General features: G+C 30.6%; 1 protein-coding gene across 1 annotated transcript; it reads right to left on the bottom strand.

Annotated features, from left to right (window-relative positions):
* Window positions 1-203: 203 nt before the first annotated feature.
* Window positions 204-15,830, bottom strand: LOC130629517 (uncharacterized). Its single transcript, XM_057442751.1, has 11 exons — window positions 15,421-15,830; window positions 14,612-14,792; window positions 10,645-11,086; window positions 10,160-10,187; window positions 9,419-9,681; window positions 6,876-9,333; window positions 6,494-6,748; window positions 6,361-6,407; window positions 2,535-3,016; window positions 2,082-2,133; window positions 204-1,958 (listed from the first exon to the last, which is right to left on the bottom strand). The coding sequence occupies exons 3-10, from the start codon at window positions 11,063-11,065 to the stop codon at window positions 2,116-2,118; spliced, it is 3,972 nt and encodes a 1,323-aa protein (XP_057298734.1). The 5' UTR covers window positions 11,066-11,086; window positions 14,612-14,792; window positions 15,421-15,830; the 3' UTR covers window positions 204-1,958; window positions 2,082-2,115.

Here is a 15,830-nt window from a genome sequence, read left to right as displayed (position 1 = left end):
GTCTTCAAGTGTGTTCATGGAGACGTGTGTGAAACCTTTGTAAATTATTTCGAAAAAATGACAAGCAACACAAGAATCATTCACTATGACTTCCTAAGATTAAGCTGGAATCAAGTAGAAAAAGTTTCTTATTTAATGGCGCATAAACTTTCAACGAGCTTCTTCTGAAAATACGTGCTTCGACATCAATAGAAGATTTTGTAAAAATTATATGAAGAGATTTTTAATTTGTAAATATTAATTTTTACTAACACATTTTTAGTTATTATTTTAAATTTTATTGCTATTTTTGGGGGGCTGGGAAACAGGACCCATGGAAGAACAGAAATTTTGTAATTATATATATTTTGTATATTTTACTAATTTTGAATGGAAAAATCTTGTATAAATATTCGTTATAAATAAATAAATAAGTAAATAAATATTAGTGATAATTTTACATGTATACAAATACTTGAAAAAAGTCTGTGCAAGGTCTCCACAGCACATCTTCTGGTTATAATTAACAAAAAAGCATGGAAACGAGACTAGCAATTCATTTTTAAAGGTAAATAACTTAGAAAGGAGGCTTTTACCCGCAATGCTCTTATGTCAAATTTTCTCTGTATGAAGTTGTCTTTGTAATGATAAATAATATCGAAACGAGGCTATAGCTATGGGAGAGTTTCCTTACGTCACATAAAATATAGCAGTCAAACCTTTATAGTTGGGAACGAGTCAATTTGTATGCAGCAAAACCACGTGACTTAGAACATGAATCTTTCCATGATACGAAAATAAATCGAACAAAAACTGTTCCACAGTAAATCAAATCAAATATGTTTCATAAAACTCACCCGAACTCATACATAAATAGGTATATAAATATATTTGATATAACACAATACTATAAAAAAATTAGTGGATTCACAGGGATAGTCAGAGAATAGCTGAAATTCTGCTAATAAAAATTCTGACAACTTTACTATAGACAGTGTGAAAGAAAGGGATTGTACGATTGGTAAAAATTAAATTTAATCCTAATGTTTTTGCTAAAAGATGGATTATAAGAACAATGAAATTTGTCTTCACGCTGATTTTTAATTACATGTTCATCCGACAGCGGCGTCTTTTACATTACCAGATTTTGTCTAAAGAGTTTTCTCAATAATTATATCACATTCTAAAGTTTACATTGTGTCAGATGTCGCAAATATTTTTTTCTCTTTTTAACATGGCTTCTTACTTCGAAAAGGCTGCCGCAATCGAAATACCTGTTTTACTGGAAAGGCAAAAACAACGAAAACAGGGAAAGAGAAGATTTTGTTTCATTTCTAATTTGCCACAAATTCGGACGATTACCTTCGCCTTCTCACCCCTTGTTTTTGTACGGCGGAGTTTTTATGTTCCATAGACCTTTTTCCCCTTTTAAAATTTCAATAAAATTTCTGTTTGTGAAGTTTCTTTCTTTCGAAATCATACGAATTTTCAAATCAATAATATTTCATAAAACAGTCTGTTGCTTCATTGGTTAATTCTCTTCAGACAAAATCTAAAAAGTTAAAACTTTGTAACTTTTCAGATTGTGACGACAAAAAAGATTTTTGTCAAATCAGATAAATCTGTCAGACACAATCTGATAAACTGCTTAAAATCATTTTATTCTGTAATTTGCCATTTTTTGCGCTAAGAACACAAAATTAAAACTTCAGCCTTTCCCTTTGTTCTTATTTTTCAGCCACTTCCAGCTTCATTGTTCCTATAAATTTGTTCTAATATAAATAAAGTATAAATATATATTTTAAATAATAAATAATATAAAACTAAAAGCAACATGGATTTATATTTGCAATAATTTATTATAGACATATATACAAAAAGATATATTTAAAATAAATATATATATGTATAACATATTAATATATATAAATGACTAATATAAATAGAATAAAAAATTTAACTGCAAACTTGTTCGTCATCTAAAAAATAAAAGTTTCTAATATCATAAAAAAATGTGAAAATTTTCGAAGTTACTTAAACTTAAATAGATTGGTAAAATTACAATACCGCATAATTTTTAAACATTTTAAAAATTATCTCACCTGGTGCCCGGATTGTTATTTTTTCCTGGGACATTTATCTCCTCCTTCTTTGCTGAAAAAATATTTAAAAACATTGAAAAAAACTCGTAACATATAACTAGCTGTTTGATTGTTTATTCTCGTTTCATCTAGTTGATAGAGGTCTGGGTACGAAGTTTTATTTAACTTAGTATTCAAATTATTTTTTTATAACTACATGTTTTTGTTCAACATTTTGTTTCATCTTTTTCATCTACTTAAACCAAAATTATCACATCTAATTGTATTTTAAATTATTTTAAAAATGTTGTTAAAATATTTTACTCTGCTTACAAACCAATCATTCCTTCCTATTTTTTCCTATCTTTTATCATTTAAATATTATAATCATTTTTATGTCTTAATATGACAAACTTAAAATAAAATACAAATTTATTCTTCTTTCTAATTTATTAAATCAACTTAATAACTCACTTCGTATTCTTTTATTTTTCGTCTTATTATTTCCCGGTTTTGTTCATTCTTCCATGCTCCAGCACGATCATAAGCTGTGTCTCCATATACATCTTCGATCGTCACATCAATATTTTCATGACGCAACAAAACATCAACACATGAGATGTGACCATCCATTGCAGCACGATGTAATGGTGTGCAGTTGTTAACATCTACACGGTTGATGTTTGTTACATCATGTCGACATAACATATCCAATATTGTGTGACGATCAACAATTGCAGCCAAATGATAACTGTTTCGTTTCACACTATTTTCCACCCAAACATCACTTTCATATGAGATGAGTATTTCCACCATTGATGTATTGTTGGTGTGCAATACTGTCCACAACAATGGTGTGTGGTTATGTTCACCTCTCATGTGAACGATGTTTGGATGAATGGATAGTAATTTTTTCAGTTTCTCGATATCGTTAGTTTTAATAATTTCCACGATATCTAAAAATAAAATAATAAATGCATAAAAAATATAAATTTATAAATTAATGAAATACACTAACGAAAAATTCATGACATCGATTTTAAGATGTTTCTTCTTATTGTAATAGATTGAACATTTTATAAACATAAAAATAGTGAAAAAAAGAATGTTAATATATTAAACATTCACAAATAATTATAAAAACACAAAAATAAATATAAGAACAAACGAATTTCGAGTATATTATTTTGATGTTATCAGATTAATTTGCGCAAGTGGAAATTCTTAAATAAAAAATATTTTGAGATAATTTGTTTGTAGCGACAAAAAAATATCGAAGAAAATAAACGATTATAGAAATTAATACAAACATTGATAAACAGATGAAATATTAAAATTGTAATAACACTATTTTAATGACGTCATCATGTATGAATTTGCAAATAGAGAAAAATTAGAAACACAAAATTAATTGTCTAAATCATGATGACATCAGCATTTTTGTTTAACTAATAAATTCTTTATCACAAAACGGTTTCATAAAAAGAACAAGTTTAGTGACATAAGATAATATAAATCTTCGGTACAAAATTTTATGTCGAAAAAATAATTTATTGTATAATAACAAAAAATACGAGCGATATTTTTTCTCACACCGTTGAAAGTAATTTAGCTACCATTCAGAAATTTAATTTCTTAATTTAAAAATTTGTACGATAGAAATCATAAAAATTTTTTTAGGTTTCTTTAAAAAAGTATTGTATCGTTAAAATAATATTTCTACACAAAATATTTTTAAAATGAAACTTTTTGAGAGTTTTTTAACGATTAGTGAAAAACCTTTCTCACCTTATTCACAAACTGTTGTTATCAGAACTCGTTGTTGAATGAAACATATTCGTTTTGGTTGAGTATGATATAGTGATAAAAATAGAACGACTGTACTCAATATATTCGATTTCGTCTGCACGAATATTTCAAAGATTGTTTTTTGACACGCGATCGGCTTTTTATAAGAACAAGTTTTAAAGAACACGAGACTTAGGTACACAGCTCTTAGTAAAATACTCCGTTAATTGTAAACGGGTTTCTCATGAAAAAAAATAATGTATAATAAAAACTAGCTGCTACTTTTATCAAAATTAAATTTTCTCTAACCTCAAACGACCGGATTTTATCAAAATTATTTGCTGAACGAAACATATTCATTTTAGTTGAGTATGATATACTGATAAAAATAGAACAAATTGTACTCAATATATTCGATTTCGTCTGCACGAATATTTCAAAGATGTTTCTCTGACACGCGATCGGTTATTTGAAAACATGGGGTATCCCAACCTCGTCCTCAAGACCCCTTCCTCTTTTGCGCCGTCCCGATATAAGAAAGCAAATAGGGGTCTTGAGAATGAAGTCGGGGTATTGTTTAGGGTGGTGTTTTTGGTGGTAGTTTCATTCTACAGACCAGATCATTATGTGCTTTCCTTTGCCACTGATAAGTTTTGCAGATGGAAACCTTCCCATAAGATTTGCACTGAATTGTTTCTATTAGCGATAATTTTCAAGTGTAAGTAGAGACTTTTACAAAGTACGGCACTATCTGCAACAATGTTGACAATAACTTTTCATGAAATCCCGTTGTACGCAAAACGCGCCAATAATTGCTTAAGAAAAGTTAAACGAAAGTTACAATATGAAATAAAACCATGGCAACTATCAAAAAAATGCAAAAAAAAGTGACACACAATTTAGGGAAAAACTCATATGCGCTGTTTCTGCGTACTCTTATCAGTAATATTACCATATCACATTTTTACTTTCTTAAATACTTGACGCTCTATCCACAAGCTCAAAATGGTTCTTTTCAAATCGAAGGAAAAATGTCAACCTTGTTTTGGGGGATTGTCCTGATCTGTACATGCTTGAAAAAATAATAGTATTTTCTCCGTCGCAAATGCTCCCGTTCTTGTTTCGTAAGGTTGCTAATAACTTGAAAAGAAGGCTCTTACAGCAAATCTTTAGGTTATGATGTTTCGTGTCAATGACCAAATAACATGGAATCGAGGCCAGCCATTACGGTTAAATATAAATAACTTGGAAAGGAGGCTTTTCCCCGGTCCTGCTGACTAATTTTCTCCGGATGAAATTCTCTTTACAATATTGAAATAGTATGGAAACTAGGCTATAGCTTCATAAGAATTTCACTACTTCACAACCTGTATACTCAACCCTTTATGGCTACGGATAATGGCTTGTATTATACTAGTCCGTCCAACTATAAAAAGCCTAACAGTTCCTGAGGACAAATTTGGTAACTATCCTATAGGAGCCGAACTGTTCAACATTGCCCATCTTTTTTCAATACAATAGTGATCAATTTGACACGGTGGCCAAATTTTGCGAAGGCATAAGATCTGCATTATCCTGCAACATATAAATATTGCGGAGCTACGCGTTGTAAACTTAATGTACAGGTAAAACTTTTGTTTAACAACTTTACACCCAATTCAAAGAGTATTACAGTAAAATTGAATCTACAATGTATATTTACAAAATATACGCTTCGATTATACAATTTAACTACCGCAGCCGCCATCCCAATTACTACCCCAATAATTTTAATTAATACCACGCAAAAAAATAATTTTCATTCCTACCTTTTTGAAAATGCAATTAGAAAAATTATTAATTTTTTTTATGCTGGATTAAATCATTTTTTTTACTGTTTTTTAATTTGCCACACTATATGTGAAAGAGAAAAAGGAGCCTATCAACCAAACAGGATTAAAAAAATACCTCTGTTTTTGTTAAAGTATAGGGCGGCAACTTTATAGTAGAGGTCAGCAATAGTAATTGTAATAACAACCCCGCTTGATTCAGAAGTAACGTTTTAGTTCAATTTTCTAAAGTTCGATTAAACTAAATATAATTGTTGAGAAAATGGGAAGTTCTTATTCACCAAAAAATGACTTTGAGAATAAAATATGGATCTCTAGTGCATCTTTGATTTCGTAATTATTTTCGTGATTATTTTAATTTTATATCTTCAAAGCATTTCAAAGAAAAGAGATTTGATTAAATTAAAAAAAAAAAGATTTTTCAATACAATTACAGTTTGATAACATGTAAATCTTTTTTGCTTCTGTTTACCAGGAGAAAGCTGCACTGGATATACAAAATATCCTATCAACTCAAGGAAAAATAATAGTAGCAAAGTTAACATTTCACCATAAAGGAATTTCATATTTTACTTTGGACACTAAGAACGTTTTCCGGTGATTAATAAAAATTAAAATGTTTCACAAGCACTATGACTAAAATGAGGTCAAAAATATATCATTTCAGTTTCGTGATAACTTACCTTTAAAAGTGATAGACATATCTGCAAGAGTTGATGGAAGATTATTCCTAGAAATAAAAAATGAAGTGCCCAATGAAATAAAAATAACCATACCTTTAGAAAACCAATAGTAAAGCCGAAAAAAAAAACTTACACATGTCGATACGATACAACACTTTGAGCTTGACCAGAGTCGTTACTGGCCAAAACACGAAACTTGTATTTATTTCCAATAACTAAATTGTTGATAACACATCCACCAAACGTGATGACATGTTCTATGTTCTGCCATTGTGATCTGTCGTTTTCCATTTCAATTACGTAACGATATCCTTCCTCATTCCAATTAATTGTACAGGAATTGTCGTTTGAAAAATTGCAGCTCACGTTGATTGTTGGAGGCTGGAAACTAGAAATTAGATGCAGGCATAAAAGTGTACTGAAAACAAGTTTAGAAGACATTTTGCAGTTCTGATTAAAAATTATATCTGCTGGTAATTTGCTTACACTTCAAATAAATGAAAAGATATATTTACTTTCTACGTATAACTCGCGCGAAATCATGCACATCTGATTCATCCTTTTCATATTTAATTTTCTTTATCCGTTCCATCAGATTTTTGTATCTGCACGAGTTTGTATTCACAAAACCTATCGATTTTTTGTCACTGACTTGCATTTCAATGTAATGTAAGTCTTTATTTGAATTTTTTGCGCATTCAACAGAAACCTCATTTAGGTACTCCGGTAACAGATCTTTGATGATATGTCCAGTTGATGAATTTGTAGTAGCAGACTGTATGTTACACGTGCAAACGATTATTAGGCGTTCAGTTACTCTGGACATTCCTTCTAACGTCTTGTGTCGCAACATAGTGTCATTTATGTCAATACAACATACGGTTTCACAAAATTCTGTTCCTCTACTTCCTTCTAGATTAGTAATTAAATCATAACCTTCGTTTTCCGGAAGATTGGTGACTTCGTTGCTGCTGTCAATGATGTTCCATTCAGTTTGTTTGTTATAAACAAAATATTTTTTTCTAATTAAATCCAGAACCCTTCGAAAGGTGATCATTTGTTCCACAGAGTTATGAAAAAATAAACGTTTAATATTTACACGATCTAGGTAGTATTCCAACGAGAGAGATAACATGACAATACTTTGTTCTTCTGTTTCATTTTCATAATTAAGATGTATCAGTATTGGCTTTGTTCCTTCAAAGTTATGTCCAACTTCTTGGGCGGAGTTGCATTTCACTTTGGTCAAGGTTTTCACATCTTCAGAAACACCTGGGTAATTTGAGACAGCTGCAATTTCCTCTATGTCCACTGGTTCTTCAAAAATCTTTTTACTTTTTTCGGCTGATTTTACTTGTGAATTTCTTCCTTCTGAAACTTTACGCTGCTTTGAAATTTCTTGAATGGTAGAGCTGGTCGTTCCAGATTTTGCTGATGATGTTTCATGATTTTTGTCGTGAACAGGATGTTTGATAACTGATTCAATCCCGGAAATTTTCTTCTCAAATTGTACCAAGAAGTTAAAATTTTTCTTCGTTGTTCGCATTGCTTTATTGAGGTGAAACACACGCATACCAGCTTCTTCGTATTTGTATTTATCATGCCTTTTTGATTCTCTAGATGTAACCAATCTCCTGTGCTTTTCCAAAGATTGTAGAAACAACACAATCATGGAATTCTGCAAAGCTTCTTCCCTTTCCAAAATCTGCTTCAGCGATAAAGCTTCTTGATTGTCAAACATCGCTCCATCAACTTCGTCACTTATAAAATGAAATGACAAACCACCGTGTTTCTTTAACAACAACAGTAATAATTGGGATACGGTCGGAAGTTTAGAGAGATTGAGCTCTTTTGCTAATTCAATTGCATTCTTTATTTTCAAAGTGATATTTTTGTTGCATTGAAATTTTGAGACGAATTTTTCAATACCTTTCAGCAGTATTGTTTTGTCACTCCACATGACATAGTATATTGTGCATGTTCTTTCACAACATTGGTAAAGATGTTTTAGATGAGATAAGGCAAGAACCGATTTGCCACTTCCTAGTGGTCCAACAATAATTTTCTTTTTAGATTCGTCAAACAAAATATTTGACTGTTCAGATGACAATAGGAGGGTGCTTATTTTCTCATGAATGCCATCTTTGATTGTTGGAACAGTGTTCATAATCTCTCTAGTAGCCATAAAACACATTGCCTGTCCCAATATGTTCATGTACTGCTCTTTAATTTTCTTATCAGGATATCTTCTTGTTAATCCCAGAGATAGAAGGAAATTTTGAGCCTTTGTGTCGTCCGAGAAAATAGGCTCATCTAACAATTGACAGTTTGCACAAACGTCGATGTTCTCTAACTTTCGGAAATTGGGTGCAGCAACAACATTTATAAATCTGGATGTACTATCAGAGATAAATTGTTGATTGATTGCAAACAAATGTTTGATATCTACCTCACCATTTTGAAATTCTTCCTCAATGATTGATCCACTAGTAGTTTTAGTGTATCTTATGTTGACGAAGGTATTTTGAGATGGATGGAGCAGCAGAAGCCTGTGTTTATAATCTGGAACACGATCACAATAAGTATTTAAATTTAGAAGTCTCAGATTCTCCGTGGTATTGTAATGTGTGAAAATCACAAACACGTGCCCAATTTCACTGAGAATTGACTTTAGTCGAAATGTAAAGCTGGAAATCTCTTCATTTACCATTGGTGGTGGAAATTGGACAGCTTCTTTTAGAAAGGCATTGTTGGATGTGCAGTTTTCATTAACATAATTTCTTGAAAATCTTAAGTATTCGTTTCTACTTTTTTCATATACTTCTCCACAACAGAACAGCTGAATGTTAGATTCAAGAACAGGGGTGCTGATAATTGACTTAATATGTGCTGCAACTTTGTCACTATTATGTGTATGGAGAGAAAAGTTACTTTCTTTGTTGTAGTACTTGTGAGCGCAGGCGATGTTGACATCTACAAATAGTAATGACAGTGACGAATAAAATTTTTAACACAATTTTTTTTAAAAAAAAAAAAAACCTATTTAGTTACTACTTACTGTCTACTTCAAAAATCTCTTTATTTCCATCAATGTCCAGCAACGATATGACAAGTTTTAGGATGTACCGGGTAGCTGCTGCCTTATATATTGTTAATACAAGCTTATTGTCTCTCACTTCTTCATAAAAGTCTGATGATTCTTTCAGTTTTACCTTGGTATCACTACCGTCCTGTTGTATAGTAATTCTCTGAACGGTTTTTAAGTTTTTATTATGAAACTTAACAATGATATTTTCTTCTTTGTCTTTATACATCCAAAAACTAAAATTAAAAATATAGTTAGAAGCTAATTTTTTAAAATATTTGTCAAGGAACTTTATATTTCTGTACCTCTATAAGAATATATAGAGGAATATATAATCTGCCTTACATGATGTCGCCTAATGTCTTTTTATCCCGATTTATAAGGCAGTATAATGTAAGTTTTCTAAAATCATTTTTCTTGCTATTATTATGTTTTTAAAGAAGATCTTTTACCATTCAAAATTTCTTTTACTGATGTATTATGTAGTGATTTCGTTTACTACATACTTGTAGCAAGAACTTTTAACAAGAATAGATTTAGTAATTAAATTTGAAAAATACGAAAGAAAGACGTTATTGTTAAAATTATATACTTTCAGGAAATTTTTCCTGGTTTAATAGATAGAGATAAAAAACAAAAACAAAACAAAACAAAACATGACAAACAGAATATTTTTTTTCATTGTAGAATTTTTGTAAAATTTGTGACACTTACTTCAAAATGGGCTCCGTCTTTGCTGGGGCTATCAAAAATAAGAAAATAAATAAAAGCAAAAAAGTTAAAACAACCCTATTTAAACTATCTAAACTAAATCATTAAATGCACTGTTACTCAATAGAAACGCAAAGATCTAGCATTTCAACAAATTCAGTGTAACAAAATAGACTGAATTTACATGTGTTAACTGAGGGCTCATTAACAATATCCACAATTTGTGGTTGTTATGGGTTGGCCAGCTACAGATTTATTTAAACCCTGCTTCAAAAATAAACTTTTTTTAAAATAAACAAACATTGGTCTAATGTAGTAGTTTCTTTTTGCTTTAATCTAACAAAGACGGGGGAAAGGTAATCAAAAAAATTCTCAAAGTTTTGCCAACTAAAAGTTTCGACGACCTTTAGTATTTCAAACCATACACAAGATGACACAACGATAAAACAGTTTTGCAGTTTTTAAATCTACAACTGAAATGCACATACCTTCTCCTAATAGTTGTTGTGAGATGTCTTTTAATAGATTTTGAAAAGTTGTTTCATCACCTCTGTATAATTGGTAGTACATGTTATTGCCCAGGATCAAACTGAGCACATGGTCTGCTGGAGGTTTATAACCTTTCTCAACTATTGCACAGATAATTTTCTTGTGTTGTGCACAGGCCAAGTTGTATTCTTTCTGACAGTTTTTAGATTCTTCATATCCCTTTGAAAATAAAAGAATGATCAACTTTGATCCTGCAACGCCTTCTGCCATCCGTGCACCTAAATCTCCATACACTCGATCTTCATCAGTCCAAACAGAGTAATCCTGTTTTAATAATGACTCTTTAATCCTTTTCATGTACTCCTTGCCAGACGCATGATGGTAGGATATCATAATATCCCAATTTGCCTTGGTGGCCATTTTGTTTTTCTCTTTGCTTATCTAAGAACAATATATATTATAAAATAGGTGCTGAAATGCGTTCACATTTTGTCACAGATTACTTCGTTTTTACACTGTTTAGCGTAATTACATTGTTGCAGACATATTGCGTTGGTACACATTAAGGAGAGGAGGAAAGGGGAAGGGGGGGGGGGTACAATATGCTGACGGCCTCTTGGACTGGCAAAAGTTTTGTTGGCATGTGATTATGTGCTGAAATTTTGTGACTTTTTCTAACCTTCATTGGGACTTGTAATGAAAAAAAAATTCTATTTGAAAAATGTTCATACTTTTCGCGGGGTATCAAAATTTTGGGACAGGTATAATTTTTTGTAAATTTTATAATGTGCTGACTTGCATGTATGAGTGTTGTACGATTTTGTATTAGTTAAATTTAATATTCATTACATGTATGTCTATCACTAGGTGGTTACTAAGGTGTTGCCAAGAAGATATATGGGTCACAAGGCTAAAATACAGAACAGATTTAAAGGGAATATCGTTTCAGTAAAATATTGTCATTTCTAATCTCAATATTGTTTTCCTTACCTCAAACATTTATAAATTCTAACCTTGTGCAAAGTTTAATGACTTCAAATGGATATTTCAGGAAATCAGATTTTTTGCTTTATCGATACAGTAAGAAACTTCCTTACAAATATGACGTCATTTTCAATCCCAATGAAGTAATTAAAATTATTTTTTTATACAAAATATAAATCTTTCTACCCAGTGAATAAATCTACCAAGAATTGACGCCCTATCCGCAGTAATACTTAAAACATTTAAATTTATTACAAAACTAGAAAAATAACCATGTGTGACGGCATTAGGCGTGTGTAAAGTGATTTCAAACACTAGAATAGCAATTACTAAAATGCATACTGTTGGCATATAAGGATGATTTTCATAGTATATTTAGTACACATTATTTGAAGGATTTTGATGATCGTCCAATAAAATAAAGAATTTTTGACCTTCATTTATTCTAAAAGATTATTTCATATAAGCTCTTTTTCCATAAGTCATTACATAAGTAGTGGAAGCCTACGTGAGATTTTAAGACAAAAAATAGAATTATAATATTGTAGCAATGAAGATACGTAGTGCCATAGTGATAATCCTCCTTCATCAAAATCCAAAGCATGAAACAAATCGCTAATTTTGCAAAGTTTTCTAAAGTGATATTAAATTAAATAAGTAGTAAAAACTACCTGAGATTAATACGACAAAAGAAAAACAGGATTAAAATATTGTAGTTACGAAATTATGTAGTGTCATACTGATAATCTCCGTTTTTATTGTCTACGTACGCAAGAAAAGTACGCCAGATCACGACATGTTCAGCATGATTTCCTTATACAGTGCACCAGTTTCATTTTATTCCGAACACGCGATCGCATTATAAAAAAGGGATATATTTGCCCTTTTATAAAAATATAGACTGTATTGATGAGTTAAAATGTTTACTCGGCAATCAAAGATAATGGTTAATATGATCGTATGTATGATTTGGTTTATATTTTTGTATCGTTATATAACAGAGATACATCACCGATAGTGCCGTCAAAAATCTCCAAAAGGGACAAAGATAGTCAATCACTTACGTAAATAGTCTATCGTTAGTTAGGGCCTAGTAAGCGTTAATTAAGCTTGGTTTCCGATTCACGGTAACTAGCGGTAATGAGCGGTATCATTTTAGCAAGCCTTAACTAGCGGTAACGTTTTATGTTTCCACTTGAGAAATAAAAATATAAATCATAAAAATTATCTCTCAGTTTAGAATAGATTCTTTAGATGAGGAGAAGTTATTCATAATAAAAGCAAACCCAAGTTTTTGATTATGAATGATGATTAAAGAAAGAAGAAGAAGAGAGATCATCGATTTCGGGTTCGTGACATTTACAAAAAAAGAACAAGTAGCTAGTTTTTTTAAATCATCTTCGTGAATTACGACTTGGTGATAAAGAGTATTTTTATAAGTAAGTTCTCTTTTTCATACTTTCACTTTTCAACAGATAACAACATTTCATTCCATTTTGAATAAAAAGTTACCAATCATGAAAATATTACCGCTAGAAAGCAATAACTTGCTAACAAGCAGTTTTTATTTATAAAAAAAGTTACCGCGGATTTCATTACCACTCATTAGCGTTAGTGCCCGCTAAGTGGAAACAAAGCTTTAGTGCCTAGTGAGAAACGTGCATTACATTATCCTTAAAATAAATAACATCCATATTTTGTCTATTTTTTATCATGATTTGGTATAGGGATGATTTTTTTTAAAGAGTTAAGGTATAAAAATTGTGTTCATGTTGATGGAAAAAGTGAAATAGTCAAGAGGTAAAAACAACTTAATCTACCTTAATTGTTTTTTTAGTTTATGTCTTTAAGGCGTGAGTATACGAAAAAAATGGTTTGTTTTCTAAAAAAAATTTTTTTCAGTGATTAGATAAAAAAAGATCTGCGCTTTAAAATGGTGCAAAAATATTTTTAAAAAAATGTATTTAGAATAGATTATTATCCCCTTAAGATTATTTTGAAGTTTTTCTCCTATTTCCCATAAGAATATTTTCTTTTTCTTTTTTGTCTTCCAAAGCTGAATATAATTTACTGTGAAAAACATGGCCAAACCAGTTTATAAGTTAACAGCGAATAAAAATGTCCTATCGTCATAAAGCTTTTATATCATCAAAAAAAAGAAGAAAATCCAGAACAAAAATATTTGACCTGCCAGCTAAAAGAAGATTAAAGCAAAATGTTTCTACCGCCGATCGCCAAGCTAGCACTAGTCGAACAGATTTTTGTTTCTACAGTTTGTTTTTGTTTTACCCATACTCAACTGTGTATAATTGCGAATGTGAGCGAACACGTGCAGCATAAACAGAAGATGTGAAAAAGACCTGTTAACAAAATGGTCGTTATCATAGTGATCAATTATTATGCAGAAGTATAAGATTTCTGTGAGAAACTTAAAAGCTCTTTTTCACAGTGTTAAATTTTTAAGAGAGTATCACTTACGTTTTAAATCTCTTTTACAAAACTATAAAGAATGTGAGGTAGAGAGCACGCTTAGCGTGGAGAGGAATGTTTGATCTAAAAAAGCTTTTTTTATTTCTTGAGAATGAGTAGAACGCGAGTTATTGTGGAAAAAATTTTAATACTAAATAACTCCAAAAGTAAAAAACATTAAGAAAAAATTAAAAAAGCGTTTTTAGATCAATGTCTTGTGATCACGAAAAAGCAAACAGCAAACTTGAGAAATTATTAGTTTTGTAAAAGAAATCGCATTTGTAGGAGAGGGGTCATTTTTTTCGTGTCTATTAAACCTTCAAATTTTATTTTTTCTTAATAATTTTTATAGCATTATATAGGTAATCATATAGGCTTTCTAAAAAAAATATATACATTAATATATCAAAATAAAGTTTTGGTGAATTAAAAGCATTTTAGAATATCACACCTTTTTTGTATACTCACGCCTTAAGGTTTAGTATAATTTACGTATAGTACAAACAACCTTACCTGTCAGGAGCCTCTTTCTTCTGCTTGGAGTTGCTATTCGTAGATGCAATATACCTCTAATGGTTCGATGCTCACAAGGAATTTCTTTTGATCTCTCTTAGAGAGTCAATATAATAGTATTATATACTATGAAAGTATTATGAGCTTTTTTAATTAAAACCTCGTTTCCAACCAATATATCCTGAAAAAAGAATGCAAAAGATATTAGTCCTGGGTACGAGATAGTTATACTCGATGTTCACTACATTTTCGAATAATCACTCTCCTCCTACAGATTTTCAGAAAGTTTAATCTCGACGGTTTTATAGTGAAATTCTTATCATAAATTTCCGTAAAACCGCAACCCTTAATAACAGAAAGACCACTACTGTCACATGACGCAATGAAAAATATAAGCTTTAAGGAAAAAGATATAACCTGTAATAGCTAACCCTAAAATTATCAGTGAAGTTATTTTAAAATTATCTTTATACATTTTGGAGGGACAAAATGCAAATTAAGAATTATTTTTTTTCAATGCCAATTGATTGTTATATATACTAATTCTTCGGAAGTGATTGTAATTTTAGCAACTTCACTGCGTAGAAAAAGGTCAGGAATCATTGACTATAACGTTAAAAATCAATTCAATCGGTTGCTGTGGAATCCTTTTGTTTTTATTTATTTTTTTCAATTACTATGACATCGTTAAAACTTAGGTAAAATTTGCCTAGGGTTTCCCTAGATACCTTTTTTCTTATCTTTAGGCAAAAATCTCCCCTTGTGTAAGAAATCTAAAGAAATATACAATATATAAGGGTCCTACTCACCCATGTAACTACTGTCAGTCTGTTGACTTTTTAAAGATTTTAAAAACAGGTAAATTTACTAATTTTTGTCCTGCACATATATTAACTAATACATATTTACTGACACCTATTTTGCAATATGATAGCTAATCCTGGCGTATTTTAAAATTTTGAATTTATTAATACTTGTTGACAGCTAATCAACAAAAAGCCGTTTACGTAAAGACGCGGCATGATGTCTAAATTGAATTAGTCGAAAGCGTTGGTGTTGGAATGCTATTGTCTGAATCTGTTAATTAAGAATGTAGTTGGGACTTTTATTTTTATCACGAAAATATGTTGACCAATATGTAGAGTCAAACTTGTTATCATGCAAGCCTTTAAGTCCTTGTTCTAAATCCAGTTTTAAACTCATTCCAGTACACTTCATA

This window comes from Hydractinia symbiolongicarpus, chromosome 2 (assembly GCF_029227915.1).
Source record: "Hydractinia symbiolongicarpus strain clone_291-10 chromosome 2, HSymV2.1, whole genome shotgun sequence".
In the NCBI taxonomy this organism is placed as follows: Eukaryota; Metazoa; Cnidaria; class Hydrozoa; order Anthoathecata; family Hydractiniidae; genus Hydractinia; species Hydractinia symbiolongicarpus.
The sequence above is the reverse complement of the archived record's forward strand: the minus strand, read 5'-3'. Positions and strand labels throughout refer to the sequence as shown.

Excerpts from the sequence above, each read along its gene's own strand:
- LOC130629517 (XM_057442751.1), bottom strand. The coding sequence starts at position 11,065 with ATGGCCACCAAGGCAAATTGGGATATTATGATATCCTACCATCATGCG. Across the intron at positions 10,188-10,644 it reads ACAACAACTATTAGGAGAAG|CCCCAGCAAAGACGGAGCCC; the intron begins GTATGTGCATTT and ends TATTTTTGATAG. Across the intron at positions 6,749-6,875 it reads GCGCGAGTTATACGTAGAAA|TTTCCAGCCTCCAACAATCA; the intron begins GTAAATATATCT and ends TCTAATTTCTAG.